Here is a 15,755-nt window from a genome sequence, read left to right on the forward strand (position 1 = left end):
TTGAACTTAGCCCCTCTTTTTAAACGGTTTAATCTCTTCCTTTCTATTGGCTCCTTCTCTTCAGATTATAAACATGCTCTCATCTGCCCTAACCTAAAAAGCTTTCCTTGGGTATTGCTATCTCCCTCAAGTTCTCATCCAGTCATTCTTTATTTTCACCAACTGTCCCCTTTCTCAACCCCAAATACTTTTCAATGAACGGGCCATACCTTTTGTTTTAGGCAAAAAAAAAAAAAAAAAAAAAGTCCCAGTTTATTATGACTTTAAAAGAGCAAATCTCGGGGCGCCTGGGTGGCTCAGTCGGTTAAGCGTCCGACTTCAGCTCAGGTCACGATCTCACGGTCCGTGAGTTCGAGCCCCGCGTCAGGCTCTGGGCTGATGGCTCAGAGCCTGGAGCCTGCTTCCGATTCTGTGTCTCCCTCTCTCTCTGCCCCTCCCCCGTTCATGCTGTGTCTCTCTCTTTCTCAAAAAAAAAAAAAAATAAAAAAAAAAAAAATAAAAAAAAAAAAAAAAAAAGAGCAAATCTCATTTATGTAATTGTTCAAGCAGGCCTGTACAGAGGCATTTCATTTCAGAATATAGATGTGTTTTTTTCTACTGTGGTAATTCATTTCAAGAGAAATTTCATTATGTATCTTCTACGGAGCCCTAAACCAAGAGCCAGCGTATTCAAATAAACCCCAAGGTAGGGGGACGCTTCAGGCCAGTTCCTCATTAGAAGCCTCAGCATGGGGGCTCTGGAGACCAATGCAGAAGGTCTTCCAGGGAGAGCTGAAATGTTCAGATAAGTGAGTTCTGGAAAGAAGGGGTAGTTGGCTGGCTCCAGCAGGCTCACCCCCGGGGTAGAGCAAAGAGAACAGACAGGGGAGTTCTGAGAGGCACCAGAGCTATCTAAACTCAGGGGGATGGAACTGAGTGTGCAGCCACAGTAATTGAGTTTCAGTTACCTGCAGGGTGGCGAAATAAAGTAGTAACTTCATCTGCCTGACATGGGGGAAGTTTAGAGGTGTCCTTGGCGCACTCACAGTGAAATCTGTCACCCTTTCACTGGGTTGGGTGATGGCAACCATACCGCGCTTCCTAGTGACAGCCAGCGCACGTCCCGTGAGGCAGCGCAAGTGCATACAGCTAATGAAGCATCTCCCGCAGGCCTGGCTCCCGGGGCTCTCCGCATCCTCTGTCTGAAGGAATGGCACCATGGGAAAATTTAGCACCACCAGCAGCAGCCATCACCCAAACTCAAAAGAGTCTTTGAATGGCAGAGAGAGGCCCATTTTGCTTTCTGCCCAGCCCAGCTTTGGAACCATCCTCGGGTCATTTTTTGTGGTTCTGTACAAACGTGCCGACTGGCAGCGAGCCGTTCTTCACCTGAGCCCGGATTTCAGCTCGGTGCTTTAATGTGAAGACCAGGGCTCTCACCGTCCGCCGGTATGGCCCATTAATGAGGCGGGAGCAGAGATGAAACGTTTCCCGCTCAATATTTTCAACCAGTAGGTGATCCATCTAAAAAACAGCAAAATTATCAAATTAGGGCCTTGCATTGCATAAGGATTAAAAGCAAGAGAGGCTGGAGCACTCTGCTCAGAGGCCTCCATTAATCAACTGAAATTCAAGGACATCTACTTCCTGTCACAAGAGAAACAGGAAGAGCAAATTAATTCCACCCTAGCAATTAAGGAACAAGGCCATGTGCTTTGTGACAGGGACCTCATTCACAACCTCTGCCGGGTGGTAATATTTGCCATTATAACAGGAAACTGGCCTGAACTAAGCAACGGGTACTGGGCCCTGTACTTTACCAACCAGGAAACGAAGACCAAGGATAATAAATCAGTATAACAGTTTATACTTTTTTTGGTTTGTTTTTTAAAGTGCCTTTTAACCCCTTACAACATTTTAGAAACACCGGGTCTGGGTCCTGATATGTGTGTAGAACAGTTTATAAATCACTTTTCACATTTAATGCTCACAACTCCTGTTACCTCATTTTACAGATGAGGAAATAGGTTCAAGGGTAAAGAAAGGTTCAAGGTCTCACAACTAAGAGGCAGAGCCGGCACTCTGACCTGGCACCCCTGACCCCAAAGTTCATGATCCTCTCCTTTCACCATACTAACTGCCCCCTTACTTTTGGAGAGACCAGTTGAGTTTGAAGGGACCTCCACGGGGCCAGCTAAGCAGAGTGGCCCTAGCGGATGGGACCTGCGGCAATTCTGGGGTGGTCCAGCTCAGGCCCAAGCCCTCCTGAAGTCACAGACCTAATCAAAGTAGGACAGGTCTGGGTCTTTGTCCACAGTCTGGATCCAGGCCAGACTGGGCTGCTGCTCAGAGACTCCCTCATTACCCTCCTTTCCAGGCCCACCTCCCACTACTCGCCTCGCCAGCCCTGACCGTGGCCCAGCCTGAGCAAGCCAAGGTGCTTTCACATCCCGCTGTGCCGCTGCCCAGGTACATGTTCCCTCAGCAAGGTCCACTTTTCCCAAGAAACATATTCCTATTTGCATGTGAAAACTCAGCTCAAAACCAAAAAGCAAAAAAGCAAATCCTAGCTCAAAGGACTGAAAGTTCTTCCTTGGGTGGCCACAATGTCCCAAGCTTCCTGTAGACACTTTCATAAGATGAATGACCTATTTTCTGAGTTTGTCTTCCCTGAAAACAGGAAACAATTTTCTTTTTCTCACTTCCTTTTTTCCCTTCTCTCCCCACCCTGCCACTCATTCAAATACTTATTCAGCACTTACTATGTGCTAGGCTCTGTGCGTGGGCTGAGGAAAAAGCAGTGAACAAGGCTGACAGTCCTTGACTCCACGGAGAACACAGCCCAGTTGGAGACAAGTAGAGAACAGGATCGTAAGTATACGGAGTATCAGGAAAGAGAACAGGAATGGGTGCTGGGGCGCAGAGCTACAGCAAAGGGTCCCAAGCCAGGAGGGCAGCGCCTGGCTTTGGGAGAGAGTGATGTTTGACCCGAGACTTATCTGGTGAGGTAAAGTGGGCATTTGTTTTGTGAGAAATTCACAGAGCTACATACACATCTATCTTCTGTGCACTTTCCTATATATGTACTACAGTTCTATTTAAAAGAAAAGTTTAAGAAAAAATGTACTAAAAGTAAAAAAGGAACACCTGATATTCGATAAAACATCCTCACATAACAGAGAGACCGACAGAACAAAATGAATAGAGAAAGGAAGCTTAGGAGAAATAAGGACCAGGCAGAGAGCAGAACAGGACTGAGAGAAACAAAGAGAGAGACAAGGAGAATGACTGTCTAGGCCCAGACGTCTGCCTATGTGTAGCAGACAAAAGATGCTCAGGGAAGTTCGGGATCCTGATGACTATCTCCAAGGCCTGCATTGGAGTGAGTGGTATGGCAACATGGTTCTCCAGAATCCAGACTCCTTGAGCTTCTCGTAGCCTCCTGGGAGGGCACTGAACTAGCCCCCGGCCTGAGGCAGCCCTGGTACCAGACTACTTTAGGAGATGGCAAGGGTAGCTGCTGTTGGCCCACTGTTTGTCCAGCAACATTTGCCAGAGAGGCTGCTCACCTCAGTGTGAGGATGGTCAGTCACTGTTCAGAGATTCTCTTAACATAACAGACAAGAGGAAGTCTTCATTTTCCTTTTTTTTTGAGGAAAGTGGTTGTTGGGGGAGAAGGGTATATGTGCATTTGCAAAAAGAGGTCATGGCCATTCCATCAAACTGTAATATACATATAAAAAGAACTTTAAGAGTACCTTGAAATTCACATAACTGGATACAACCCATACTTCATTCAGCAAATAATTCCTGAGTCACTACTCTGAGTCCGGCCTGATTTGGGTATTAGAGACACAGAGCAGAAAAGACCTGACCCTGCCCTTCAGGAACTCCCAGTGGAAAAAGGAGATGGCATGTATACAGATAACCGTGGGGCAGTAGACTGTGTGCCATACCAGTGATGTGACAGGGACAGGAAGCAAACACCTAACGATTCTCATGCATGCTTCTTGTTAAATGGAGGCCAATCACAAGGAGGAAAAATAGCAGTGATATTAAACTGTAAATCATAAGGGAAAAGAATTCATCACACACCCATGTGTACAAGTTCATTGCCCCAAGTGAAGAGTGTCTATCTTCTAACTGCCTTTGGATATTTCAAACCTACCCAAGTTGTTGAGTCCTCTCCAATGGGTCCTAACTTGGTGATTCAGGTTAAGTCCTTTGGGGTGAAAGGACCGGAGTCTCACTGAGACCTTGAGAAAAAGAGGTTTTGCCATGAGAAACATCCATGTGAATGGAAACGGGAACCAGAATGGGATATATCTGTATGAATGGGAACGGGAACAAGAAACCTAGGGATTTATTTAGAGACCATACCCTTTCTCTTGTGTGTCTCAAGATCTGTCTGGTCTCTTTCTTACATGTTTTTGCTCCTCTCTATTTGCCTTACTACCAATTCTAACCGCTTTATTCTCTCCCCTGTTCTACACATCTCTGCCCACAGCTTCTGCTCCCTCGTAACTCTTCCAACACCCCTTCTGCTTCAACACTCCTACTGCCTGCTTTCTTGCCATTTCCTAGTTCACACTTCTCAGAGACAGAGAATCTGATTTGCCTTCCTTATCTATTTGTACCTGTAAGTTAACTGTGTGTCCAATCCTGGACAAACTGGCTGTAACTAGGGAAGATATAAAATGTGACCATCTAGAGCTGTCTTTCATCAAGGAGTCTGGACCCAGTGGGAAATGGTGCCATAATCAATTAGTGATGTTTGCCACATCCTTAAGCTCTTTAAAAGCAAGCTAAAGGAGGTCTTCTTCAGGTGTCTACCTCAAGTGTAGAACTTCCCACATTGGATTGTGACTATTTATTATCTATCTCCCTCAGAAGATGGTGAGCCCCTCTAGGCTTGTTACCATGTCGGATTTATTCCCGAATTCCTGATGCCCAGCATAGGTGCAGGCACAAAGCAAGTGCTCAGTAAGCATTTGTTAAATGAATATCCTTTTTCCCTGTGTATACTTCCATCCTTTCCTGCTCTTTCAATAATATCCTATGCATAAAAGATGAGATCTGAAATATAATGTTTCTATTTTAATATGTATTTTCTAGTTAGGAAAATCCTATCCCCTTCGACTGTCATCTCTTCCATAAAACCTTCCCAGATTCCCCCATCAGACTTCACTGTTCTGTCCTTTGTGTGTCTACACCACTTGCCAAACCGCTATTCCAGACATATTTTCATCCTGCCTTATATTTAGTCATTTGCAGGCTCTCAGCCAAGAAAGGATAAGCTTTCTTAGCCCAGGAAATGCGACTCATTTATGTTTATATTCTGTCCAGCACCAGCACCAATACTAAACATTTGTTGACTTGAATATCCACTGGGAGCAAACTTCGTGTGAGTTTTCCAATAGCTTGACTGGATTTGTACACATCTACCCACACTCCTTTTTGACCACTCGAATACATTTATGAGAGAGCTGGTCAAAGCCAGAGGTGCAGTCTGAGGCCATTAAACAAAGGAAAAACTAACAGTCCCATATGGGGACGTACCCCTGACCTGGATCTCATTAGCACCATCCGACAACCAACTGGGCCAACCGGCCAGTGTTTCATAACTCTTAATGATACGGGCTCACTTTGAGAATCAGGTTCATTTTTTTTTAATGACATAATAGGAAAATGATCACAGGCCATGAGGTAGGAAGGAGAGTGGATAATGAGGAAGGGGAAGTAAGAGAATGACACCACAGGGGACGTTCATATGAGGAAAGATCTAAAAGACAGGGAAGAACAAAGAAGATCCGGAAGGGAGAAGTAAAGGGGAATGGAGCATGGGTCTCAAAAGTGGAGTTTTTATTCATCTATCCCATTATTCCAAGAACAAGGAAACAATCCATAAATCTGGAAAGCGAGACCTGTGTAGAGTAATAAAGAGATGCGCCTTTTGGCTGTGTGTGTATATTCTTCATCTGTGGCTTTCACTACTAAAGGACATGACCCAAACAAATAACACGAGACCATTTTTTCTACAAAAATGTAATGAGTGAATTTGCAAGAACACATACTAGGATCAAATTGTAAAGGCTTTTTAGTCATTGGGCCAGTAACTTACCCAATGGTTTACTACTGGCTGATAGAGTACATTTATGGAGATCTGATGTCTGATTTGAATGCACTCAACATTGGTTACTGTCAAAGACCAGATACTGGATTAGATGGTTCATTGATTCACCCTAATATGGAAATATTTCAGATGATGATAGGTGCTAGAAGTTAACCTTATATAAAAGTGCTTATATTTATATCTTCTGACATACCAAACTGATAAAAATACTATCAAATGCTGTTTATTATGCAAGGAAAACAGATTGATTTTTTTTGCCCAAGGAAGATGGTAAGATGCACATTTTTAATTTTAAAAATTTATTCTTTGGGAGCAAAACCATTCAGCTATGCTTAATCTGATATTTTTTCCAATTACATTGGGAAGCACTAACGAATGTATCACTTTTTTAACTTTGCTTTGTAACACTTGAGTGCTTACCACTTGATGTGCCATTTAAAGGATAATTAATGGATAAACTAAAAGGATAATTATTATGGAGTTTAATATAGCAGGCAAACTGCTCATTAATCCTTACAAGCATAGCTTCGTTATTATCATTTACTTAAAAAGATACCACAGGGAACTGGTATTTACCACCACATTAACTACATATTATATACCCACACTCTATGTTCCTGCAATAATTTTGGCTTATTTAAAAAATAAACTTTATGTAAAATATTAAATAGCAAACCTTGTTGGCTAATCGATACTCTGGAAAATTAGACTTACAGTCTTCGTATTTTTTTCTTCTTTCAAGGGTTTAATAGTCATATTAAAACTTCGTTTAGAAGAACTTAAGCAAACTTACAGCATATTAATTCACTAAACTATCAAATAGACATTAAAAATTATAAACATGAAAAAATAAAGATATATAGAAAAGGATATATAAAATGACACTGATATTGATCAAGGTTAAAAGTAAAATGCAAATGTAAATAATCGTCAGTTTTCGGCGGTTATTTAAATAATCAATAAAAGCATCATATGGAACATTTAGCATATGATTGGCTCTTAATAAATATCGTATAATCATTAACTTGCCCAATATTCATTTAAAGAGCTATAATAATTTACCAAACAGGAAATGCACCAAAATGTCAATAAGATTATGTCTGATGGTAGTCCAATGGTGATTTTATTTTTCCTTTCTGCATTTTCTCATTTTCTATCATAAGTTTGTATTAAAAAGCCCAAAACTCTATTTTTAAAAAGTAACATACCACAAGTCCATTTACCTTTCTTTTGTAGATGTATAATTAAGATAGAAAGGTTAAAATATTTTCTCAGAGAATGCAGACCTAGGTTTAAATCAGACTTTTGAAATTGTTTCTTTTGTTAATAATATTAAATTATTCTTATTTATTTTTGAGAGAGTGTGAGTGCGCACACATGCCAGCAGGAGAAGGGCAGAAAGGGGGAGAGGGAGAGGGATAAGGGGAGAGGGGGGGAGAGAGAGAGAGAGAGAGAGAGAGAGAGAGAGAGAGAGAGTCGCAAGTAGGCAGAGCCCAATGCAGGGCTCAATGCCGTGACCGTGAGATCATGACCCAAGCCTAAATCCAGAGCTGGATGCTCAATGGACTGAGCCACCCAGGTGCCTCTCAAATTATTCTTTAAGTATATTTTAATAGGGATATCTTAAGAATAGGAAAAAATATGGATGTTACATCTGATTTTTCGAAAATATTAATTGATCTATAAGATTTGTTTTTGATGATTATGAGCAAAACTACCAGGTGTACCTCAAACTACTAACATTTGAACTGTCAGCTATGGAAACAATAGAGATTATGTCTTGCCAATTGATTATATGCCTTGGAACTAAAGGTATGAGTGCTGACATTTTAAAAAAGGGGGAGCAGTGTCTTTTCAATAGACTGATAGTCCATAGCAGAGTCCATACCAGAATTTTTGCTTCAGTGGGAAGGGGAAGAATTTTAAGTAGGAAGGAACCAATACTCGTTAAGTGACTTCTAATCATCACATACTATATATACTATTCCTTTGTGTAAGTGTTTCATTTCATCTTTCCAATAATTATAGGTGATAGGAATTATAATACTCATTTTACAGATAAAAAAGTGAAGTCTCAGAAGCATTAAGGGATTTGCCTACAGTGACACAACCAGTTCCTAATAGAGCCAGGGTTTTAATCCAGGTCTTGCTAGTCTTTCTGCAATATTATCTCCCAGAATGTTTACAAATTCAGAATCCTTAAAGAAAGCCCAGGTAGAGTTGGGGGGTGGGGATGAGGGGAAAGTGGGTGATGGGCACTGAGGAGGGCATCTGTTGGGATAAGCACCGGGTGGTTTGTTTGGTTTTTTTTAAATATGAAATTTATTGTCAAATTGGTTTCCATACAACACCCAGTGCTCATCCCAAAAGGTGCCCTCCTCAATGCCCATCACCCACCCTCCCCACCCTCCCACTCCCCATCAACCCTCAGTTTATTCTCAGTTTTTAAGAGTCTCTTATAGTTTGGCTCCCTCCCTAACTTTTTTTTTTCCTTCCCCTCTCCCACGGTCTTCTGTTAAGTTTCTCAGGATCCACGTAAGAGTGAAAACGTAAGGTATCTGTCTTTCTCTGTATGACATATTTCACTTAGCATAACACTCTCCTGTTCCATCCACGTTGCTACAAAAGGCCATATTTCACTCTTGGTCATTGCCAAGTAGTATTCCATTGTATATATAAACCACAACTTCTTTATCCATTCATCAGTTGATGGACATTTAGGCTCTTTCCATAATTTGGCTATTGTTGAAAGTGCTGCTATAAACATTGGGGTCCAAGTGCCCCTATGCATCAGCATTCCTGTATCCCTTGGATAAATTCCTAGAAGTGCTATTGCTGGGTCATAGGGTAGATTTTTAATTTTTTGAGGAACCTCCACACTGTTTTCCAGAGTGGCTATACCAGTTTGCATTCCCACCAACAGTGCAAGAGGGTTCCCGTTTCTCCACATCCTCACCAGCATCTATAGTCTCCTGATTTGTTCATTTTAGCCACTCTGACTGGAGTGAGGTGATATCTCAGTGTGGTTTTGATTTGTATTTCCCTGATGAGGAGTGACGTTGAGCATCTTTTCATGTGCCTGTTGGCCATCTGGATGTCTTCTTTAGAGAAGTGTCTATTCATGTTTTCTGCTCATTTCTTCACTGGATTATTTGTTTTTCGGGTGTGGAGTTTGGGAGTTCTTTATAGATTTTGGATACTAGCCCTTTGTCTGACATGTCATTTGCAAATATCTTTTCCCATTCCGTCGGTTGCCTTTTAGTTTTGTTCAATGTTTCCTTTGCAGTGCAGAAGCTTTTTATCTTCATGAGGTCCCACTAGTTCATTTTTGCTTTTAATTCCCTTGCCTTTGGAAATGTGTCAAGTAAGAAATTGCTGCGGCTGAGGTCAGAGAGGTTTTTGAGCACTAGGTGTTGTATGGAAACCAATCAGACAATAAATTATATTTAATAAAAAAAAAGAAAGCAAGCAAGCAAGCAAGCAAGCAAGCCTAGGTAGAATAAAGCCAAAGCACTAAGACTATGAAAGATCATTACGAAAATGTGAGGCTCGTTTACCTAAGAGAATCACATTCCAACCAGGAGACATTACCTCTAATTCCAAGGCTTCTGAGAGTAATTTCTGGGCATTTTTCCTGAATGTCTCAGTTTTGGGGTCACTTCGCACTTCAATAGAAGGTCTGTCTAAATGTTTTTCAATGAAAGTTCTCCACTCAGTGTAAACTTCTCCAGCAAGACAAGCCACTTCTGAATCTGAGTGCTGACGCATCTTATTCACAGTGTGACCTGAAACAAGAGAGGAGAAACCAAAGGAAAGGTTGTTCTGTTTTCTACTGAAAACTACAGGACTAGAGGGACTGATGTGTGACATGCAGAAAGTCATTCACATACCTAAGGATGTAAAGCCTCTTGTGCAAAGGAAGACCCATTTCTCAAAGGCTGAGATAACCAGATAATCATGGCAGGAGAATCACTAAACTTGCCAATGCAATAAGTCATAAAATAGAAGCATGATCAATAGATACTTAAAATGGAACAATTAAAGTACCAACTCCTTAATTCAAAAATTGCAATAAAAGAAAATGAATTAAGCATTTGTCTTGTCTTTTTGGTACATATTATATTTCAGAACAACCAAATAGCCCTAGTTATTGAGGGAATGTTCTTTATTCAACTAAGAAGTGTGAAAAGATTGACAGAATTTTTAAAAATTTCATAGCCCATGATGAAATAATTCATTCAGGTGACAAGCATCAGTGGATGAACTCATTCGATGAAAGGCTGATGGGGAAATTTATAATGGAGGGAGGAGCTGTCAATGCCTGAACCACTAATCAATCTTAGTGCCCCGAAGAGTGCGGCTATCGGACAGAGGTAGCACTTCACAGCGCTACCTATGAGTAGTCCTGCACCCTCCTCCCAAAGAAAAGAGGAACCAGAATCCAACTAGTTATTCAAAGCTATCTGGCTAATAGAAAATATGAGAGGCAGCAGAATAAGTTAAATTATAGTAGGAGGAAAAAGACACATCCTGAATGTGGGACATTCTACAGGACCACAGACCTGATTTCCTCAATAGTCAATGGCATTTTTATTTTGTGTTATGATTAAGTTTTTATTTGAGTGTAGTTGACACACAATGTTACATTAGTTTCAGGTGTACAACATAGAGATTCCACAAGTTTATACCTTATGCTATGCTCACCATACAATGCTATGACAGTCCCATTGACTATATTCCTTCTGCTATGTTTTTCATTCCTGTAACATAGTCATTCCATAACAGGAAGCCTGTATCTCCCACTTCCCTTCACCCATTTTGCCCATCCTCTACTCCCCCCCTCCCCTGGTAGCCATCGGTTTATACTCTGTGTTTACAGGTCTGATTCTGGTTTTTGTTTGTTTTTTATTAAATATTTTATTTGTTAAGTAATCTCCACACCCAATGTGGGGCTCGAACTCATGATCCTGCAATCAAGAGTCACATGCCCCGAAGACTGAGCCAGCCAGGTGCTCCTGCTTATTCATTTGTTGATTTTTTTTTTTTTTTTTTTAAAGGGAGTAACGTTATGGACTGCTATAGATTAAGAGTCTTTTGAGCTCAAACTACCACATGCAATGTGTGATTCCAATCCTGACTGCAACAAATCAACCAACTATTAAAAGAGATTTTGAGATACACAAGGAATATGAATATACACTAGATATTAAATTATACCAAGAAATTACTATTTGTTAGGAATGATAATGGCACTGTGGTTATGTAAGAAAATATCTGTATCTGGGGTGCTTGGGTGGCTCAGTCAGTTAAGCTTTCGACTCTTGATTTTGGCTCAGGTCATGATCTCATGGTTTGTGAGTTCAAGTCCCACACTGGGCTCTGTGCTAACGGCGCAGAGCCTACTAGGGATTCTCTCTTCCCCTCTCTTTCTCTGCCCCTCTCCCCTGCTTGCTCTCTCTCTCTCTCAAAATAAATTTTAAAAAAATTAAAAAAAGAAAATTTGTATCCGAAAAATATAGGAAATTTTCAGAGATGCGTACTGAAGTCTGTAGAGCTGAAATAATAAGAGGTCTGGGATTCTGCTTTAAAATACTTCAGCAACAGCACAAAAACACGAAAAAAGGAAAGATGAAGTAAGTGGGACCATATCTTTAAAAAAAAATTTTTTTTTAATTTGTTTATTTTGAGAGAGACAGAGACAGTGCAAGTGGGGGAGGGGCAGAGAGAGAGAGGGAGAGGGAGAATCCCAAGCAGGCTCCAAGCTGCCAGCAGAACTGCCCAAGGCGGGGCTCAAACTCACAAAACCATGAGCTCATGACCTGAGCCAAAACCAAGAGTTGGACACTTAACTGACTGAGCCACCCAGGTGCCCCAGGACCAAATCCTAATAGTTACTGAATCTGGGCGAAGGGCATATGGGGGTGTGTTCTATGATTTTCTTTATTTTTATGTATGTTTGAGATGTGCATAATAAAAATGGAAAAAGAGGGAAAGGATCAAAAATATATCAATATGCAAAAGTACTCAAAAATAATTACACAGAAAAGCAAAGAAATCAACTAAACACTTAGATTTAAAACCTTAAAAAGTAGGGGCACCTGGGTGGCTCAGTTGGTTGGGCGACTGACTTCGGCTCAGGTCATGATCTCACAGATCGTGAGTTCAAGCACCGCGTCGGGCTCTGTGCTGACAGCTCAGAGCCTGGAGCCTACTTCAGATTCTGTGTCTCCCCCTCTCTCTACCCCTCCCCTGCTCACACTCTGTGTCTCTGTGTCTCTCAATAATAAATAAACATTAAAAAAATTGTTTTTAATAAAAAATAAAAACAAAAAGTAGAGGGGCACCTGAGTGGCTTGGTTGATTGAGCACCCAACTTCAACTCAGGTCACGATCTCATGGTTTCATGGGTTCAAGCTCTGTGTCAGGCTCTGTGTGCTGCTTGGGATTCTCTCTCTCTCTCTCTCTCTCTCTCTCTCTCTCTGCCCCTCCCCCATTCACACTCACTCTCGAAATAAATAAATGATAAAAAAAAATTTTAAACACTTAAAAAGTAGACAAATATTAGCTATATTTAAAAAAATCAATTGCTTTCTTACATCTGCAATAGCTAGTCTGAATACATTAGGGAGAGATTCTGCTTAAATAAGTAAAACCATAAACCACTTAGCAAAAGATTAACAAGAGTGGGGTACCCTGTCTTCGGGCATGTCATCTCTGATTCCAACAGCCCCAACTGGCTTCTCTGCCTAAGTTTCAAACCCCTTAATGGCATCTCCCACACTGCAGCCAGAGTGGCCTTTTTAAAACCTAACTATTCTTTCTTTCTTTTATGTGTATTTATTTAATTTTGAGAGAGAGAGGGAGAGAGAGAGTGAGCGAGCAGGCAAGGGGCACAGAGAATCCCAGGCAGGTTCAGCAGAGCCCGATGTGGGGCTCGAACTCATGAACTCATGATCATGATCTGAGCTGAAATCAAGAGTTGGACGTTTAGCCAACTAAGCCACCCAGGCACCCCAAAACTTAACTGTTTTCTGTTTTCAGGATATTTTTTCTAAAACATAAATCTGACCATTTCACTCCTCCACTTACAGCTTTCAATCCTGTATCCAAACTCATATCTTGTCACACAAGTCCTTTCACAATCTGTCTCCTCCCACCTACTTTCCAATGAACATTCAGTCTGCCTGGAATACTCTTGCTTCCCTCTATCTGGTTAACTTCCCTTCTGCCTTTAAGACTCAGTTTAGGAGTCCCCTACTCCAGGAAGTCTTCCTAACACCGCCCAGTCTTGGTTGGTGCCTCTCCTCCCCTGTGCTTCCTTAGCACCTTGTGCTTCTGTTCACAATAATTGTCACAGTAAGTTGTAATCATCTGATCAGCTATCTCTCTTGCCCACCAAAGACAGCTTCAGGGCAAGAGCTGTGACATGTCCATCTTTGTCTCTCCAGCAGAGAACACAGTGGCAGAAGGTAGGGGTTGGCAGAGTGGGTGTCCCGTAAATGTTGGTGGAATGAAACACCCATATAAAGAATGTATTTTTACTAAACTACATGAGAAAATGTGAACGAAAGGGGAAAATGTACAATGTTGTAACATAGAAAGATTAGCACAAAGAGAAACAAGTAAGACACAGTCCTTGGAATTTAACCTACACTCACTCTGCCAAAGTGTACAAAGATGATACGTGTGCAAAAATACCCTTATAGGTACTGTGATAGTGAAAAGCTAGAAACAATGAGAAGTTCATCATTCAGGGTCCAATTTGTTAAATAAATTATAGTCCACTTGAACAACGAATACTTTGCAGCCATTAAAGACTGGAATAGCTCTACATGTAGTAACATGGAAAGATGATTACTTTACTCAGGTTCTCAGAAGAGCACGCACAGCATGAGCCAATATTTACTTTCACAATTATATTTGTGTATACATATAAGCACACATATTTGTTTATATGCAGGGACAAAGTCTAAAGAATTTATAATGAAATTATTAACTGGGGTCTTCTCTGAGTCGTACGACTGAATGCATCTGTGCAGTTCAGCTCAGTCTCATGGGTTGGCTCAGCCTGTAAGCAATCCTAACGGCATGGTTGTGTTGTACTAGAGGTGCATTCCGGTTTCTTCGAACACAGATCCTTCTCTTCATGTGTCCCCCTTCTTATCCCTTTCTCTCTCCAAGAAAGACACTGTTGATCAGGCTTTACATGTGAGCAATGAAGATGCCGAAGTCCCTCAAACAGCGTCCCTCTGCTTGTCAAATCCAATGGACCTCCTCCATCCTGATGTAACTTGATGCCTCTGTGGCCTCTGATATTGTTTTCTGTCTTCTGAAATATTCTCTTCCACCACTTTTTGAGACACCACCTGTTACTGTTCTTTCTCTCTCTTCTGCTGGCTGCATATGCCTTACCCAAACTTTAATTATCAGTGAACCCAAGCTGGGGCGTTGTCCTTGGTCTCTTCTCTTCTTTCTCCACCTGCTCTCCCTGAGGAATCTTACCCACTCCTGTGGTCCAACTACCATCTGCAAGCAGATGACTCCCAAGTATTAGCCCAAAGGCTCCCACTGACACCAGTCTCCTACTGGACACCTCCACTTGTTTATTTTGCAAGTACCTCTAACTCAACATTTCTAAATGGAGAATGGAACTCACTATTATCCCCCCTCAGTGTCCTGTACTTGTCCCTCCTGTACTTGTCATACAACAGCACCACCACTCACCCATCATTTCGGGCTCCTTAACATTTTTTGTATCTTTCCCTTTCCTTCCTCACCGCTACCTTAATCCAGGTCCTCATCACCTCTCCACAGGTCTACTGCAAAAATGTACTAACCAATCTCTGTCCCCAGTTTGGTCTTCTCCAACTCAATCTCATTACTGAAGTCAAAATAACCTTTTACAAACACAATGTGATCTCATTACTCCCTTACCAAAAGTCCTTAAATGGCTCTCCTCACTGCTCTCAAATTAATTCCTAAGTATAACATCCAAGCTCTCGATGACTTGGAACTTCCCCGGCCTTACCTCTCACCTTTTTGCCCTCTTTCCTCCCTCCCAGCCCTCCTACCCCTTTGCCTCCATGAGCTAAGTTCTGGCTAAGGAGAGCAACTTGCATGTCCTTGTTTTGGGTCAGGCTGTCTGGCCTTCTTACATTTCTGTGCCTTAGCTCACACTGTTCCCTCTGTCTACAAGGTTTAAATACCCACCTTCCCCTCTAAACTGTAAACATCTTGAGGGCAGGACCCCATACGTCACTCCAAGTTATATTGCCAGCTCTTGGCATAGTGACTAGCACAATAAGTGTTTGCTGAACTGAATCAAACAGTTAAATAAAAACCACTTACATTTGGCTTTCAAATTGCTTTTGTACTAACATTTGAATATGGATGCAGTTGATTGGGAAAATCACACAACTGCAAACAAAATAATGGAACTATACTATAAAGAATGGAATCCAAAAGCGCTGGGAAAATGGAAAGTTTCTAATTCTTACTCATTGTTAAGAATTCTTCCTACTCCAGATTGTATATGAATTATCCTCATTATGTAGTTATTTCATTTTTATAACTGAACAACGAAGTAAAAACTATTCTATTTCCTTTTCCAAATGAGAAAAGGAAGCTCAGCAAAGTAACTTGC

The 15,755-nt window shown here is 41.4% G+C and overlaps 1 protein-coding gene across 2 annotated transcripts in view; it reads right to left on the minus strand.

Annotated features, from left to right (window-relative positions):
* Positions 1-512: 512 nt before the first annotated feature.
* Positions 513-15,755, minus strand: part of TCEANC2 (transcription elongation factor A N-terminal and central domain containing 2) — a 36,126-nt gene continuing 20,883 nt past the window's right edge. Inside the window, exons 4-6 of one of the 2 annotated variants that reach the window (XM_049617140.1) lie at positions 9,704-9,897; positions 4,148-4,235; positions 1,421-1,503 (exon numbers count right to left, since the gene is read on the minus strand). In XM_049617140.1, the coding sequence (XP_049473097.1) occupies positions 1,484-1,503; positions 4,148-4,235; positions 9,704-9,897 (302 nt within the window). In that variant the 3' untranslated portion in view covers positions 1,421-1,483. Of the gene's footprint in view, positions 1,504-4,147; positions 4,236-9,703; positions 9,898-15,755 lie in introns of both variants that reach the window. The other variant, XM_049617139.1, reaches the window with a different exon arrangement.

Source organism: Panthera uncia (genome assembly GCF_023721935.1).
Source record: "Panthera uncia isolate 11264 chromosome C1 unlocalized genomic scaffold, Puncia_PCG_1.0 HiC_scaffold_4, whole genome shotgun sequence".
Lineage (NCBI taxonomy): Eukaryota > Metazoa > Chordata > Mammalia > Carnivora > Felidae > Panthera > Panthera uncia.